Source organism: Kwoniella pini, chromosome 4, assembly GCF_000512605.2.
Source record: "Kwoniella pini CBS 10737 chromosome 4, complete sequence".
Taxonomy (NCBI): domain Eukaryota; kingdom Fungi; phylum Basidiomycota; class Tremellomycetes; order Tremellales; family Cryptococcaceae; genus Kwoniella; species Kwoniella pini.
In genome coordinates this window covers 1,751,414-1,765,931 of record NC_091719.1, presented here as the reverse complement: position 1 = coordinate 1,765,931, position 14,518 = coordinate 1,751,414, and the positions used below count along the sequence as shown (strand labels likewise).

The window sequence follows — 14,518 nt, the reverse complement described above, 5'->3', positions numbered from 1 at the left end:
GCGCAAGTGTTTAGTGCGTATTCTCAGTACGATTTGAGACAAGGTTTGAGTGATCGTTGACCATCTTGTCAATGCTGGTTATCCTCTGCTTTTTTGATTTTGCATGATCTGTTATATATCGGAATATACTGTCACGCACGGGTATGTAAGACTATTAAAGGTATGATAATCTGTGCCACGATGGGTTGTGAGCTGGTTTCGTCGCTGAGAATATCAAATCGGGCGGTCTCATTTTTCCCATTCTGGACTTTACCGCCCACGATAGGAACTTTACTAAGTATTATGCCTAAATACAAAAAGAAACAAACTCGCGTGACGCCATCTTGACCATACAATTCCTTGGTCTGTGAAAATGACTTGAAATAATGAAAGAATGGAAGATGATTCGTTGATATGTTACACACGTGCACGCGATCAATTTCAGCTTTTTAACTGCTTCACCTTTGTTCTTTTTGTTCATATCAGATTTCAAGGGGGCCCTTCTTCTTCTTGTAATTGCGCCGCATTAATTGAATGAGTTTATAAACACTTACTGATTCAGGTAATTTAATTATTTTCACCGGTACCTAATTTTGAATTCGTACTAATATAGTAAAGCAGGTCATTACTTCACTCTTATTCATGCAAGCATATGTATTAAAACGATTGATACTATAAAAATTCTTCATCTTCTGTAACAAGTACCAATCTCGACATTCAAGTCAATGTTCATATTCAGAAAGAAAAACACATAAAGGCGACATTTATTCCTTAAAGATGAATGACAGCGCTTGAAACTCTTCTTATGACCCACACACGTTCGTCATAACAATCGATAAATCGTCATCCGACCAATTTACCGAAATTTTGGAAACAATTTTCTATCATTTTAAACAGTCAAGCGAGCAAGTATAAATAACATTCCAACCTTTTTTGTGGCTCGGTTAGGTCAATAACGTTGGAAGTCTCGTGCTCTATTCACCTATAGTCACAGCGGACAGACCCCAACTTCTGAGATTGAATGGTCTTACCGTTGGTTGAACTTTATTAAAGGCGAAACAATCTCAGCAAAGGCACCTTGCAGGATTGGCATCGCATCAATTCCTCATCTTACGTCGTCTGGTCATATTCCTGGTGTAGCCATGTCGGCCTCGACATCGACTTCACACGCGGCATCCCCAACGAATTTGACTTCAACCGGACAAGGGCAGAATCAAGATGGAGGAGAATTATTCTCTTTGGATTTCTTAGCTCTAGCAGGTTTAGATTCTGGAATGTCAGGAGCGAACGATATGACATCGCCTACAAATTCTGTCAACGGTCAAAACCACTTTAATGAAAATCAATCAATTCAAAACCAATTGCAACAATGGGAACAAGGTAATAATCATGCTGGACCTTCCAACCATTTGCAATCGCATAATCATCCAGCCACCGCGACTAGAAAAACAGGCAATGACAGTGAACATTATCGGAGTGGTGGGAATACCATTGGGCATCGTACGGAGTTAGAGAATGCTATGGATTTGGATCAGCCGGATCTAGGGCGTTTAGCTCAAACTCAACAAGAGAGCTTTAATGGCCAGGATTTCGGCGGAGGGGGTCAAGAATATGATGCCTTGCAAGCTGCTCTCTTACAACAGCAGGTAAGAATACTTGTCCAACCAATTATACTCAGATTATACTGATGAACAACGGTCTTTGAACGCAGCTTCAAGGCATACATATGCAGTCTCCTTTAGGGTTTGACATCAATAATCCCCAATTTCCGCTTGCTCAAATGTTTCTCTCTTCTCCTGGTGCGCAAATGGCTCAACTGCAAAAGTTCATGCAGAATGAGAATGGTGGACATGAAGGACCGAGATTGAAGCATAGAGGAAGCGTAGATAGGAATTGGCAAGCAGGTTTAGGAGGTATGCCAACTCCAGGTTCGTCAGAAAGGTCCGCTCCAATCAAGGTGGTAGCTGAATTAACCTGTAATGTTTTGACAGGTTCAAGTGGAGAGATAATACCGCAGAACAGACAAGAAGCAATCTCACCCATGCATCTTGAAATGCTTGCCCGTGGCCAATCGGAATTTGGTGGAGACGTAAGTGGACACAATCTTTGGGATGAAATTAGATCAGAGCCCGGACGGGTAATACGTATTTTGAGAGCTGATTCAAAGCATTTTATTATCATTGAAATTTTAGCCCAATATGCTTCCTCTCCTTTCACCGGCACTTTCCCACTCAACCTCAACCTCATTCCACTCACCTTCCACGCAAATCGCATTTAATCCTCAGTCGCATTCTAGCTCGGATCAAGGAGGCAACAGATCTCCTTTAGAGCAGCTGCAGGAGCAACAGCGTCAGTTCCAGGAACAGTTGGCTGTACTTCAGCAACGTCAATTGGAAATGCAAGCTACCGCTGCCGCAGTTGTAGCTGCTTCATCGAATTCTCCTTATGTAGGAGGGTCAAATCCTCCTTCTGGACCTTCTAGACCAGCCACGACTCCTGGTACCGGTACAACACCAACGTCAGCAGGCTTCTTCTCTCCCCTCACTTCCCCAGCCCTGGAGGCTACAAACCGGTTCCAGCAGCAGCACTTCAGTCGACAACAATTCTCACCAGCTTTCAATGCTCAACAAGCTCGAACACCTCATCCTCTGAGCGCTCTCTCCTCACCGGCCTTGAATCCAGTCGGGTCAAGTGGAGGCGCTCAGCAGACGCTTTCACCAGCCTTAGGTCCTCAAACAGGCGCTGATCTTAGTGATCCAGACTACTTGCGAGCTTTGGTGGGTATGTTGGATGGAGAATCTCAAAATATCGGTCAACCCGCCCAACAATCACAGTACCATTCCCCTTCCATAGCCAGCTCATCAAGTGCAGGTCATTCGACTATACTAGCTTCACCGGCCTTAATACCTACCAATTCAACCGGTGCTGGACCTCATCGACATTCTCTCCCTGCAAAAACAAGACCTAGTCCAATGTTAAAACCTACAAACCACCGATCCCATCAGAGAGTACCCTCCGGGACGCCCAATGGTATGGGGCATGGAAATTTCTCAGTACCAACCTCACCTGCCGTGCAGAAGTTCCATCCCAATCCACCATCGGCCAATATGCTGAATATGGGCTATTTACCACCTTCGGCCATCGAGAATCGGAACCTTGCACCGAGCTCAACTTCCATATCTTCCGCCTCAACACCCTCACCTGTCGACCTAAGTCACATGATGCCTCCTCCCCCCGTACCGTCCAACGGCTCATCGAAATCCCGCAAAGGGGTTGCACCAATGACTCCAGCAAGTCTGATGAATTTAGGCGCGGCTCCTCTCAATGCCGATATGGCTCAAAACCAAAATTTCAGACTGGAGGACCAGCAATATTCTCAATCTGGTATTGTACCGCCTCCCGCTCCAGCTCCACCAAAAAGAGGTACCCCTGCCTCCTCAATTCGGAATACGAGAAAGCAGAGTGCAGTCACTAATAACAGTAACGGGAATGGAGGGAAGAAGACCGCGGGAAGTAAATTGGTTCCTGTAGGCGGTAGCACCGGAAATGGGAAGAGGGCATTAGCAATACGCCCGCATAGTGCAGCAGCCTCGCGTACTGGTACGTCACCCATTTTCATTTGTAAAATGAGAAAATGTGAATTGATTTTTTTTGCTTGTGTAGCTGCCAAACCACCTCCACCACCTACGGAACCGGAAAACCGAAAGACATCCCATAAAGCAGCTGAACAGAAACGAAGAGACTCGCTCAAAGCTGGATTTGATGAATTACGATTACTTTTACCTCCTATCAATGTTGAAGCTTTAGATCCTGAATCAGGAGAACCTATTCCAGGATCATCTGCTCCTAGATTATTACCGAAAAGTAGCTTAGTACCTGATGATAATCCAAATAGGGGTGTATCTAAAGTGGCTTTATTAAGATTCGGAAATGAATATATTGAAAGATTGAAAGAAAGGGTGGATAGACGTGATGATTATATAGAAAGATTACGAAGGGAAGTAAAGAAATTACGATCTATCGATATTGATGACGAAGAAGAGTTGAATCTTGATGGTGATAACGTAGACGAGGAAGGAGAAGAATTGGATATTTTAGAATATGATTGGAGAGAAGGTGAAGAAGAAGAATTTGATCCTCCTGCTTTATCAGAAGATATTTTAGATGAAAATGGAGAAATTATAGAATTAGAAGAACAAGATGAAATTGAAGGAGGAGAAGAAATTAATGAAAATATGGAAAATCATAAAAAAGTAAAAAATGGGATTTCAAAAAGATCAAAATCGATTTCTTCAAATCATACAAAAAGTCCTGCTTTAAAAGCTACAAATTCTAGAAGACCAAGTTTAATAAGAGGAAATAGTAGTGCTAATACGGTAACTGGGAAAAAGTAATTTGTGATTTGCAAAAAATCAGATCTGATTTACTACAATTACTTGAATAAAAATGGACAATATATAATATAATTGGTGAGGAAGAAGTACCTTAGATAAATACATAGCTTGTTGTTCTTTATAGCATATGACAAATGTCATCAAGAGAAGATATGTATTGCATAGTCTCCTTTAAATCTGGCTACAAGGATGATACGTCATTCAGCAAATTTAAGACCAGCAAAGTGTTGTAGTTCATTGTCCAAAGAAGATTACAAAAGAAGAGAAAATTCACAAATTTGGAGATATCGAGATAAGCGACTCTTATCGCCAATATGAATTGGTTTTTGAGTATATTTGCAAATATCTGTTGAAGAACGTTTTGCAAATACGGATGGACAATGGATTTACAGCGTAGAATCATGACGCTTACCTTTGATTCTCGTCTAAACAATTGACGTATTTTTAAATACCTCTCACTGAATAGATGATGATGATGCAAAGTAAATATCCTTTGAGATTCAAGAAGGAGAATCGTAATTCTTCATATTTCATCACCTAGAGTTAACTGAACTAGAAGAGTCGATTGGAAGATTATATAAAATCATATCGATAATTGTCATTTCCTCGCCACTCTTTCTTTCATTTCATACTGAGAATATATATTCTATTTGGAAAATTTTTTCTGCTCATTCACAGATTTAATTACTAATAATTATACTTAGAATTTTATCCTTTGACAAAATTACAATTATAAAAATGAATTATTCAGAAACCATGAATATAGATACCGAAAAATCAGCTTGGAGTGACCCAAGATCATTTGAAAATTCGAAATATGTTACTAAAATTTCAAAAGAAGAAAGTTTTCAAGAAAATGGAAAACAAGATACAATTGATGGTATTCATTCTTTAATTTATGATGAAAATGATCCTCATCTTGATATTAATGAAATTAAACGTTTTAAGAAACTAGAAAATTATTTCAAAAATCAACCTCAAGATGAATTATCAATGGGTGGTGGTACTATTATTGATGATTATGTAAAATGGAAAAAACATCATTCCACTACTCAATCTGAACAAGATAATTGGTTAATCAAGGAAATTACTGATAATCATTCACTTCATGAGACTGGAAAGGAATTTTTGAGTGATAAAGATAAAAAGAGGGCAGAGGAATTACAACAAGACTTGTACAAATGTATAGAATCAGAGATTAAAGATAAATTCGATAGTCAAAGATATGAAGGTGAAATCAATATAATTGATAATGATCGAAATGATTCCAACAATAGACAGAATTTCAAAATATCTAATTTATCTGATGAAAAGTGGATGCGTTCAAGAGGCTTCAGAATTCAAGGGTTAACAGTACCATTGAATTCAATTGATCAGTATTCTGAAGATACAAAATACTTTCAACATTATTTAATTTCAAGATATGAAAATGATTTCAAAAATGATACTAATGAGATTGAGGAAAAGTATACATTAGATATATTTGGATCAAAACGAAAACACTCTCATATGTGTAGAGTAAAAAGTTGTAAAGGATATCCAATTAATGAAAATCGTGAAATAATTTATGAAAATACTAAATATAATAGGGATACTATGAATAATCCAACTAATTTTTATAGATGTAGTAAAAATGGATTCAATTATTTATTAAAAGGTAATCAATTTATATGTAATTCAAATATTGAAACTAGAAAAGAAGATTTTCTATCTTTTGAAGAAATTACTGATTTATTCAATTATGAAGATTATTCAAGAAAAGAACAATTCAAGTCAGATACTGATATCGAAGAGTTCAAAAATGCAAAATTTCCACTTAAAAGGGAAATGATTAATTTGATTGATGGAACAGCACTTCTTAGATCTTACTTTATTTATAGACCAAGATTATATAACGATTCTTCACTTTATCAATGTGAACATAAATTGAATTATCCATTACCAGAACCTACTGTAGAACAAAATCAGGAATACACTGGCGAGAATGAGGATGACATTTATCCATTTTTCGAAAGTGAAGACCCCTGTGAACCTCCCGAGCTTACATCGCGAAGGAAGGGATATTCAGTCCTCGATTGGACTAATTAGATTGTTCTTAAACATGGTGACTACCCGAATTCATATCATTTATTGTGTAGTATGTTTTATGCATGTTCAAACTATTGATTTATAGGTTTGCCAAGCAGATTGCCTGATAGGTATGCAATATGACAATATTACACGGCTTGAATAACTCGAATACAAACAGATAAATACTCTCAAATCCGTATTGATCCTTGTACACAACTTAGAACATCCTTCGAACAGGTTCGATAATCGCACCAGGCTACCACACGAATCATTTCATCAGCCAACCGTTCCATGCAAAAAACCATGACGATGACTCACCTTTTTAACAATTCTAGGCAAAGTACCTTTCTGGAATCCACTTCTTGAATTCCATTCACTACCAACTGGAGTAGCAAAAGATCTTTCGTATTGTTCTTTCGAAGTATAAGGATAAGGTAAATCTTGTAAAAGGAATTGTGAAGCTCGTTTATCTTTCTTTTCAGTAATGATAAGGTTTGATCTTTTGAAATCTTTTCTTTGAGTAGGTTCAATTCCTGCTGTCTTCACTAAGAATTTAGGGTTGATATTCTTCTTTTTCTTAGCTCCTTTACCTCCCCATGATCCCTATATCCAGTAACTCTCATGTAAGCAAAAGTAAACCAAAAATCTTAGGAGAATAAGCGACTCACCCATCCAGGTAACGATGTATCCTCTACTTTTGGAGCATCAGCTTCAACTTGTCTTTCCTTTTCCCTCTCAAACTCTTCAACTACGTTATCGCCCGCAAATGCTTGAGCGACAAGATCACGTTGTTGGAAAGCTTTGATACCCTTTCCTGATATGGGCAATAATTCTTCATCTGAATCTTGGTCATCCTCACTTTCAGCATCACCATTAATGTGTGGTTTCTTATTGTTCTTGATAGGTGCTGAAGGTTTTCCGAGAGAGATCTCAACTTTTCCGTCATCTATTTCAGCTTCTTTGCCCTTGGCTGCCTTCTTCAGTGCTCTGGTGACTTTCTCTTCGCCTTTTGCGTTTGCCGATCCGACTATAGCATTACGTTTTCGAGATGGTCCAGCTGATGTTGTTGAAGTTAACCACGGGTTGTGGTCCGCAGATGTCTCCTCGGCAAGAAGAGGTGAGATACGAGGTTTTGACAATGCTGATGGTCGTTTAATTTGTGTAGGTTCGGGAGTGCTGTCTTCCTGTTCTTCTCGAGAAGAAGTCTTTGAGTGAATGTCAGCAAATATTCCGCAATTTAAATGATAGTACTCACTCCTGCAGGTCCAGAGAACACCATTCTGCCTTCATTTCCCCCTATCTTAAGCATACTTGGTTTTTCGTCCTCTTCATCATCATCTTCCTCATCTTCGTCGCTCGCGCGATCTTCTCCAAACATCTGTATATCCCTTCTCAGGTCAGCCTCTGTTTCGGAGACCTTCTTCATATTTCGTTCCTCAGCCTTTTTCATGAAAGCCATTTGCATTATTCCTTTTCCACCAGCTAATCTACCTTGTTGCTCAGCAGCATTCTTAGCATCTAAAGCAGCTAATTGATCAAACGCTTTGCTTTTGATGCCTTCTTCTTCTTCTTCAGATTCTTCCTCAGACTCATCTTCAGAGTCAGAATTATCGTCTTTACCCATTATCTTCCTCGTTAACTTTTCTTTCATATTCAGCATTTCTTCTTTTGCTTTTCTTCGATCCTCCAGTTCCTCTCCATCTCCTCCTACATCCCTTGCCCATCGACCTGATTTAGCACCATGTCTAAGGGTAGCTCTTTCTCTCGCTCGATCACGTTCCATCTTCTCCCTTTCTTCAGCAGCAGCCTCAGGATCAAGCCTTTCTAGATCTTCAAGATCCATACCTGGATTTTCTTTCGCAGCTCTCTTCCTAGCGAGTTTACGGAAAGTCTTCGATTTAATCTTAGCCACACGTTTAGCTTTCGCTTCCGCTCTGAACATCAATTCACGTTGATACCTCAAGGCATCTCGCTTCTCTTTGATTTCCTCGATAGTCATTTCTTGAGCTTCTAAAGCTAAATCTTCTCTCTTCGTAAGTGTATCTTCGGTCAAATTGGCCTTCTTCAGTAAAGCTGTAACTGCGGATTCAAGCTTGTTTGAAGGTTTGAACCCTGCTAATACCTCATTTGTCGATTTCACACCTCCTCGCTGTTCAGGTTGCAGAGGGAAAGATAGATGTTCAGCTTCTTTGACTCGTTTCATTACTCCAGCCCATTTCTGTCCTTCTTCTCGAGTCTTCTCGTATGCTGCTTCTCGATCTAATCGATCTTGAACGACCGTTGGCAAAGGAGCTGATACCAAGCCTTGCTTCAGGATGGATGTTGAAGCTTTCTTGTCGGATTTTGCTGGTAGAAGAGCTGATGCTCCTGAGAGTGAGGGATGTGAAGATATAAGGGATGAAAGGTCAAGCTTTTGATCTGTACAGCGGATTCTCCTCAATCAGCTTGGAATATCCTCTATGATTTACCCAAACACATACTATTTTTCAGGGCAAGATCTCCATTTTCTCGAAGACCTGGTCCGGACACGACAGGCAACACCCTACGCTTCTTTTCTAACTTCTCTGTATCACCATCTTCGCCTGCTTTTCGCTTTTTGTCAGCGGTTGCGAGCGAGTCCACGAATGCATCCAACCCATTTAAGTTTTCGGGATCTTCTTCATCATCTTCCGATAGATCAGATGGCAATTCAAGATCGGATTCTTCTTCGGGCTCCTCATCTTCGTCATTGTCTTCTTCTTCTTCATCATCATCTTCATCTTGATCTTCATCATCGTCGTCATCGTCGTCTTCATCACCATCTTCTGACCCGAAGTCCTCTTCATCACTGATCTCTTCCTCATTATCAACATCACTGTCATCTTCAACAGGCGTTGCTGCCTTAGTTGCCTTAGTTGCCTTCGTCCCTTTGCTCTTCCCTGAAACTTTCGTTTCCGGTTCATCCTCACTTTCATCAAGATTGACAGTAAGCGGTTTGGTGGGCTACTCGAGAACGAAAAATCAGCTTCGTTATCTATCATTCTCAAAAAAAAGAGACTTACTTTTCGAACTACTTCTTTAGCTTTTGATTTCCCTTTCTTTCCCTTTCCTTTATCTAGCTCTCTGAAAACATCACCCCATCGTTCTTCATCAGATCCATCAGAACCCCAAGCTTCATCCGAATCAATATCAGATTCATCACTTTCAACTTCACCTGTATTCTCATCATCTGCAATCATCATAGCAACTTTCTTTATTCTAGTTTGCATATCTTCATCTTCATCATCTGATTCTTCAGCTCGCCGCCTTGATGGACCAGCTGATTCCAATTCATCTTTAGAAACTGATAATTGAGCTGCAGAAGTTCGATGTCTTTTAGGTAATGATGGTATATAAGTATAAGCGTTTGAAGGATCTTGTCTCCTTTTTGCCTTAGCTGATGATATAGGCTTTGATTTTTTGGTTGTTGAAGAAGTTGATGCGGAGAAAGGTTGAGATCCTCTCGCCATCTTGTCTGACACTTAAACTTTTGTTAATATGCGTGTCGACTATATGATACTTTTTATAATAAGCTTGAAAGTTAAAGCTTAACTTGAATCTTTCAAAAAAGTTAAACAGTTGAAGCATGCAAGTGGAGGTAACCGATGAACATGTGGCAAATCTTATTTAATTATCCCCTTTAGATATCCATAAGTGCCACATTGCCATTTACCGCGGTGATTCGGATCATTCTACTCCTTCACTTGGTGCTGCTGTTGTTAGTAGTAGTATTGGTGACATCGACATTAAGGATCATTATAGTCATTTCAACGATAGCATATTTGTACAAAACCTTCCCGTAAGTATACCTGGTCATAGCTTGTTCTCCTAGTCGGTCTCGCTCATCGTTTTTCGGATAGAAAATCACCCAAAATGTTCGCTTCTCGACTTTCTTCTTCTCTCCGAGCTCTCCCCCGACAAGCTTCGGCCGTTCGAATGGCTAGAAGAGGTTACGCTGAAGCTGCTGGTTCTGATGGTAAATTACAATTAAGTTTGGTATTACCTCATCAAGTAGGTTCACATTTCTCTTGGATATTCTTGGGAGATTGGAAGGTGGATTGTATTTGTTTGAAGGAAATATGCTAATTAGTGATTTTATAAAATTATCTTCAATTCTCGTAATTATCGACGAAAACATTCTATCTTTCTATCAACATTGCTTCTCCCATCATGAACATAACACCACGAACATCAACACTATTTTTTATCTATCCCGATCCTTAGTCTCTGTACTCCTCAGCCGGTGTCATTCAAGTAAACCTTCCTGCCGCTACCGGTGACATGGGTGTTCTTGCCAACCACGTTGCTTCAGTCGAAGCTCTCCGAGCTGGTGTAGTTGAGGTTATTGAGGAGAACGGACAAGCCGGAAAGAAATGGTTTGGTGAGTTGCGTGTGTTATTAAGACAATTGCATGATGGGAAAGTAGAAATGAGGGTTTATCGGCCGAGACTGAGGAAAAAGTCGGGGTTGAATGGCACCTATCAGTCGTCATAGCAATAGACAGGCTGGCCATGTCATTAGACGAAGAGAAGCAGCAATGGGCAGGCTCAGTGTCACGAGGAAAAAGATGCAAGGGAATCTAGAGGTCGGAATAAGGAAGAAAATTAGAGATAGGAATTGCGAAGTTAGAAGCTACGACGAACGGCTTACTTACGTTGTGCTTTCTAATAGTCTCTTCTGGTTTCGCTACTGTTCACGGAAACAACACTCTCACAATCAACGCTGTTGAGGCATACCCTCTTGACACCTTCTCCGCTGAGGTGAGTTCAATTTTTCTTGACGTAACGTCCATCACATCTTGATACAATGTATCATTTTTTCCATTTTCCATCTACTAATAAAATATGCTAACGCATTTACTTGACTCGTAGAACATCCGATCCGGTCTCGCCGATGCTAACCGAGTACTTTCCTCATCCGCTCCAGAATCAGAGAAAGCCGAAGCTAGAATTGAAGTTGAAGTATTTGAAGGTCTTCAAGCTGCTCTTGCCAAGTAAATTTGACATTTTCATAGAAATTGATTGGGAAGGGAAGGAAATACCAAAAAGAAATTGGAATCATATCTAAGAATAACGAATGGGTATGAAATCCAATTGACACTGCAAAATTGATATTGGTTATATACAAATGATCTTCTACTTACTTATCCAAAGCCAATGATATGCGGAAGCGACTAATGCCCATACTACCCCAGTTGTCATGTCTTTCATCACGATTCCTTGATAAAGGCAAATAAAGGCAAAACTAGCAAGTTTTGAGCATGTTCATGAGCATTCTCAAGGTCCATTAACGAATCATCTATTTGATTTTCAATTGTATACACTTTTATTCTATATGAAAGTCATTACTGATATTCATCAACATCATACAAAGACCTGTAAAAATTTATCTTGAGCCTCCTCAATCTTGAGAAGAATTCCATTCTATGATGAATAGACAATATGATTTCGAGACTATGCTTGTATATATCAAAATTTCTTCATTGACTAAAATTACTGTTATTCACAAACAATATCATTCAATTATATAATAACTTTGACTATCTACAGATAATTCAAAATTCTATAGTCATATATACATATTCATCTCATACCTAGCTCTTATACATTACACAAACTTCTCCAGCAACTATTAAACAACCAACAATCATAGTGACTGTTACAGAAATGAAATTCCATCTAATATTTTCTTTCAATGTAATATGTATTCCTTTTTGAGCTAAAATTGATCTCCATAATAATCCAGCAAGTGATGCTGAAAATCTATTTTTTTTTTAAAAAAAAAACAAATAAATCAATTAATTAATTGAATTTTCATGATTTGATTAAATCATATTTTAAAGTATATGAAACTTACACAAATGAATATGCACCAAAATTACTTCCTACTGCTAATGAAAAGATTGCTCCATATAAAGATCTATTAGAAACAATTCTAGTAGTTGCCCAATATTGCAATACACGAGCAAGTAAAATTGTTGCTCCAATATTTGTACCGAATATCTATATTTAAATATATAATTAGCATTATAAAGAATCGAATAAAATTTTCAAAGTTATATTTTACTCACGTTACATCCAATTACACTTAAAACACCCATTAACCAAACACTTCCAGCAACTCCACTGACTGATTCCCAATGACCCCACCAATTTCCAAATACTCTAATCCATCCTGTATGTTGTAATCCTTCTACAAGAATAAAAAAGGAAAATGCAAATGGAAGTAATGTCCATGGACATCTTGATATAATAATTGAAGTATTTGGAAAATTATCTGTAAACGGTGATAATGGTCTAAAAGGTATAAGCTTTTTACACTTTATGATATTCTTTTCATTTGGTCGATCGGTGGGTTGCATTTGAATAACATTAGATCGGTTATTATCAATTTCATTTGAAATTGCCGGACCATTCTGATTATTATTATCAACGTCCTCATTCGTAGTGGAATGAAGAGTTGAATTTGATGTTATTGAATTCCGATTTTTCCAATCATGAATCAAATTTCTAATTAAAACTAATCCAGCAGCAGGTACAGTAACTGTCCAAACTCCTTCAATACCTTCTAATAAATGTCCAGCACTCAATCCTACAAGTGAAATAACAGTTATAATAAAAATTATAGCATTAAAAATAGCTCCAAAAGGATCAATTAAAGCATCTCTTGGATTAATATTTGGAGGATAAATATTATTAGGAATTAAACCTTTTTTTTTAAATATAATCCATTTTAAAGTTGGAAATAAAATTATAGCAGAACCAATAGTTGGTAAAGCTAACCATGCAGAATATTTTAAAAAAGAAATTCCAAATGCAGAAGTTAAAACTAAATTTGTAGGATTTGAAGAAACTAAAAAAGCTGAAACTAAATTTGAAATTTGAAAATGACTAAATAAAAAAGCAGTTGGTGGATTTATTGAAGAATGACTTGTAAAATAAGATAAAAATGGTGTACCTGATAAAATTAAAGGATCATTTCCAAAAAATAATCCAATAAAAGCGAAAAATAAATAAAATGAATTATATAATTTTTTTCCTCCACCTGTAGAAGTTGATTTTGATGAAATTAAAAATGCTGTATAACGAAGTAATCCTGTACAATCTAAAGATATTGAGATGTATGCCTAAGGTTTTTTGGAATAAGAGAATGAAATCAGTAAATGTGTTATCGACAATTGGTAAAGAGGGAGGATAGAGAGTGACACTTACAAAACAAGTGAATAAAATCATTATATCATAAGGTCTAACTCCACCACTTCCTACAATACCTCTTCTTACTACACTAGGAGGTATACAAGTTGAAGCTAAAAGTAATAAAACACCTATAACAGGTACAGTACGTAAATCAAGTGGAAAATAAAGTCTTTTACATTTACATCTTCTTGCACAAGGTAAATTTTTTAATTTTTCTTTTTCTAATTGATTTAATCTATTTACATTATCATTATCATTTTCAGTATCATTAATAGATGAATTTGAAGATGATTTAGGTATTGGTTCATGTCTTTCGCAAGGAATTTCAAATGAAATTTTATTTTGAATTGAATCGCATCCTTTTGAAAATATAAGTGGGAATGGAATTTTCAATGGATAAATTACAAGAGCGTCTAAAAATTTCATTTCATTTCATTTCATTAGTTTTTTAAATTCCTTATCGAGTGATAAGATCATCTTAAAATTATATAAATATAACTCACTACAAACGAAGAAAACTATTAAAGATACGATTGATCTAGCATCTATTGATCTATCTGATCCATCTTCTAGAGGTGTAATTGCCATTATGAATTATTGGTTTCTTTCGGTGATGGCGAAAGTATATTTTTAATTGATAAATGAACTTATCGGATCATTATAAGAAATGATGAAAGGCAGAATGTATTATTTGGTCTCTCTTTCGAGTCGAGTCGAGTTGAAGAAGAAGATGTATAATTACATGCTAGACAAAAAGGAAGGTTCGATGCGATGTAAGATGTCATAAATTTCAGAAAAAAAGGAAGTGATCAGTCACCGTTAATATGATAATAATAATATGACATGACGCACGTGCATCCC

At 37.6% G+C, this 14,518-nt stretch overlaps 5 protein-coding genes across 5 annotated transcripts; 3 read left to right on the top strand and 2 right to left on the bottom strand.

Moving 5' to 3' along the window:
- Positions 1 to 1,121: 1,121 nt before the first annotated feature.
- Positions 1,122 to 4,373, top strand: I206_103674 (uncharacterized protein; the record flags this gene model as incomplete). The annotated part of the gene is made up of 5 exons (XM_070202812.1): positions 1,122 to 1,625; positions 1,691 to 1,907; positions 1,971 to 2,068; positions 2,172 to 3,579; positions 3,643 to 4,373. 5 exons carry the CDS (start codon positions 1,122 to 1,124, stop codon positions 4,371 to 4,373), a joined length of 2,958 nt encoding a protein of 985 aa, XP_070058913.1.
- Positions 4,374 to 5,129: 756 nt separating this feature from the next.
- Positions 5,130 to 6,461, top strand: I206_103673 (uncharacterized protein; the record flags this gene model as incomplete). Its single annotated transcript, XM_019153100.1, has 1 exon — positions 5,130 to 6,461. One exon carries the CDS (start codon positions 5,130 to 5,132, stop codon positions 6,459 to 6,461), a length of 1,332 nt encoding a protein of 443 aa, XP_019013261.1.
- A 199-nt stretch (positions 6,462 to 6,660) lies between these two features.
- Positions 6,661 to 9,931, bottom strand: I206_103672 (uncharacterized protein; the record flags this gene model as incomplete). Its single annotated transcript, XM_019153101.1, has 6 exons — positions 6,661 to 6,699; positions 6,762 to 7,046; positions 7,112 to 7,648; positions 7,699 to 8,861; positions 8,924 to 9,425; positions 9,485 to 9,931. The coding sequence occupies 6 exons, from the start codon at positions 9,929 to 9,931 to the stop codon at positions 6,661 to 6,663; spliced, it is 2,973 nt and encodes a 990-aa protein (XP_019013262.1).
- Positions 9,932 to 10,334: 403 nt separating this feature from the next.
- I206_103671 (uncharacterized protein) lies at positions 10,335 to 11,458 on the top strand (the record flags this gene model as incomplete). The annotated part of the gene is made up of 4 exons (XM_019153102.1): positions 10,335 to 10,472; positions 10,686 to 10,842; positions 11,133 to 11,221; positions 11,333 to 11,458. The coding sequence occupies 4 exons, from the start codon at positions 10,335 to 10,337 to the stop codon at positions 11,456 to 11,458; spliced, it is 510 nt and encodes a 169-aa protein (XP_019013263.1).
- A 596-nt stretch (positions 11,459 to 12,054) lies between these two features.
- On the bottom strand, positions 12,055 to 14,245 carry I206_103670 (uncharacterized protein; the record flags this gene model as incomplete). Its single annotated transcript, XM_019153103.1, has 5 exons — positions 12,055 to 12,223; positions 12,318 to 12,463; positions 12,532 to 13,587; positions 13,673 to 14,070; positions 14,161 to 14,245. 5 exons carry the CDS (start codon positions 14,243 to 14,245, stop codon positions 12,055 to 12,057), a joined length of 1,854 nt encoding a protein of 617 aa, XP_019013264.1.
- Between the last annotated feature and the right edge of the window lie 273 nt (positions 14,246 to 14,518).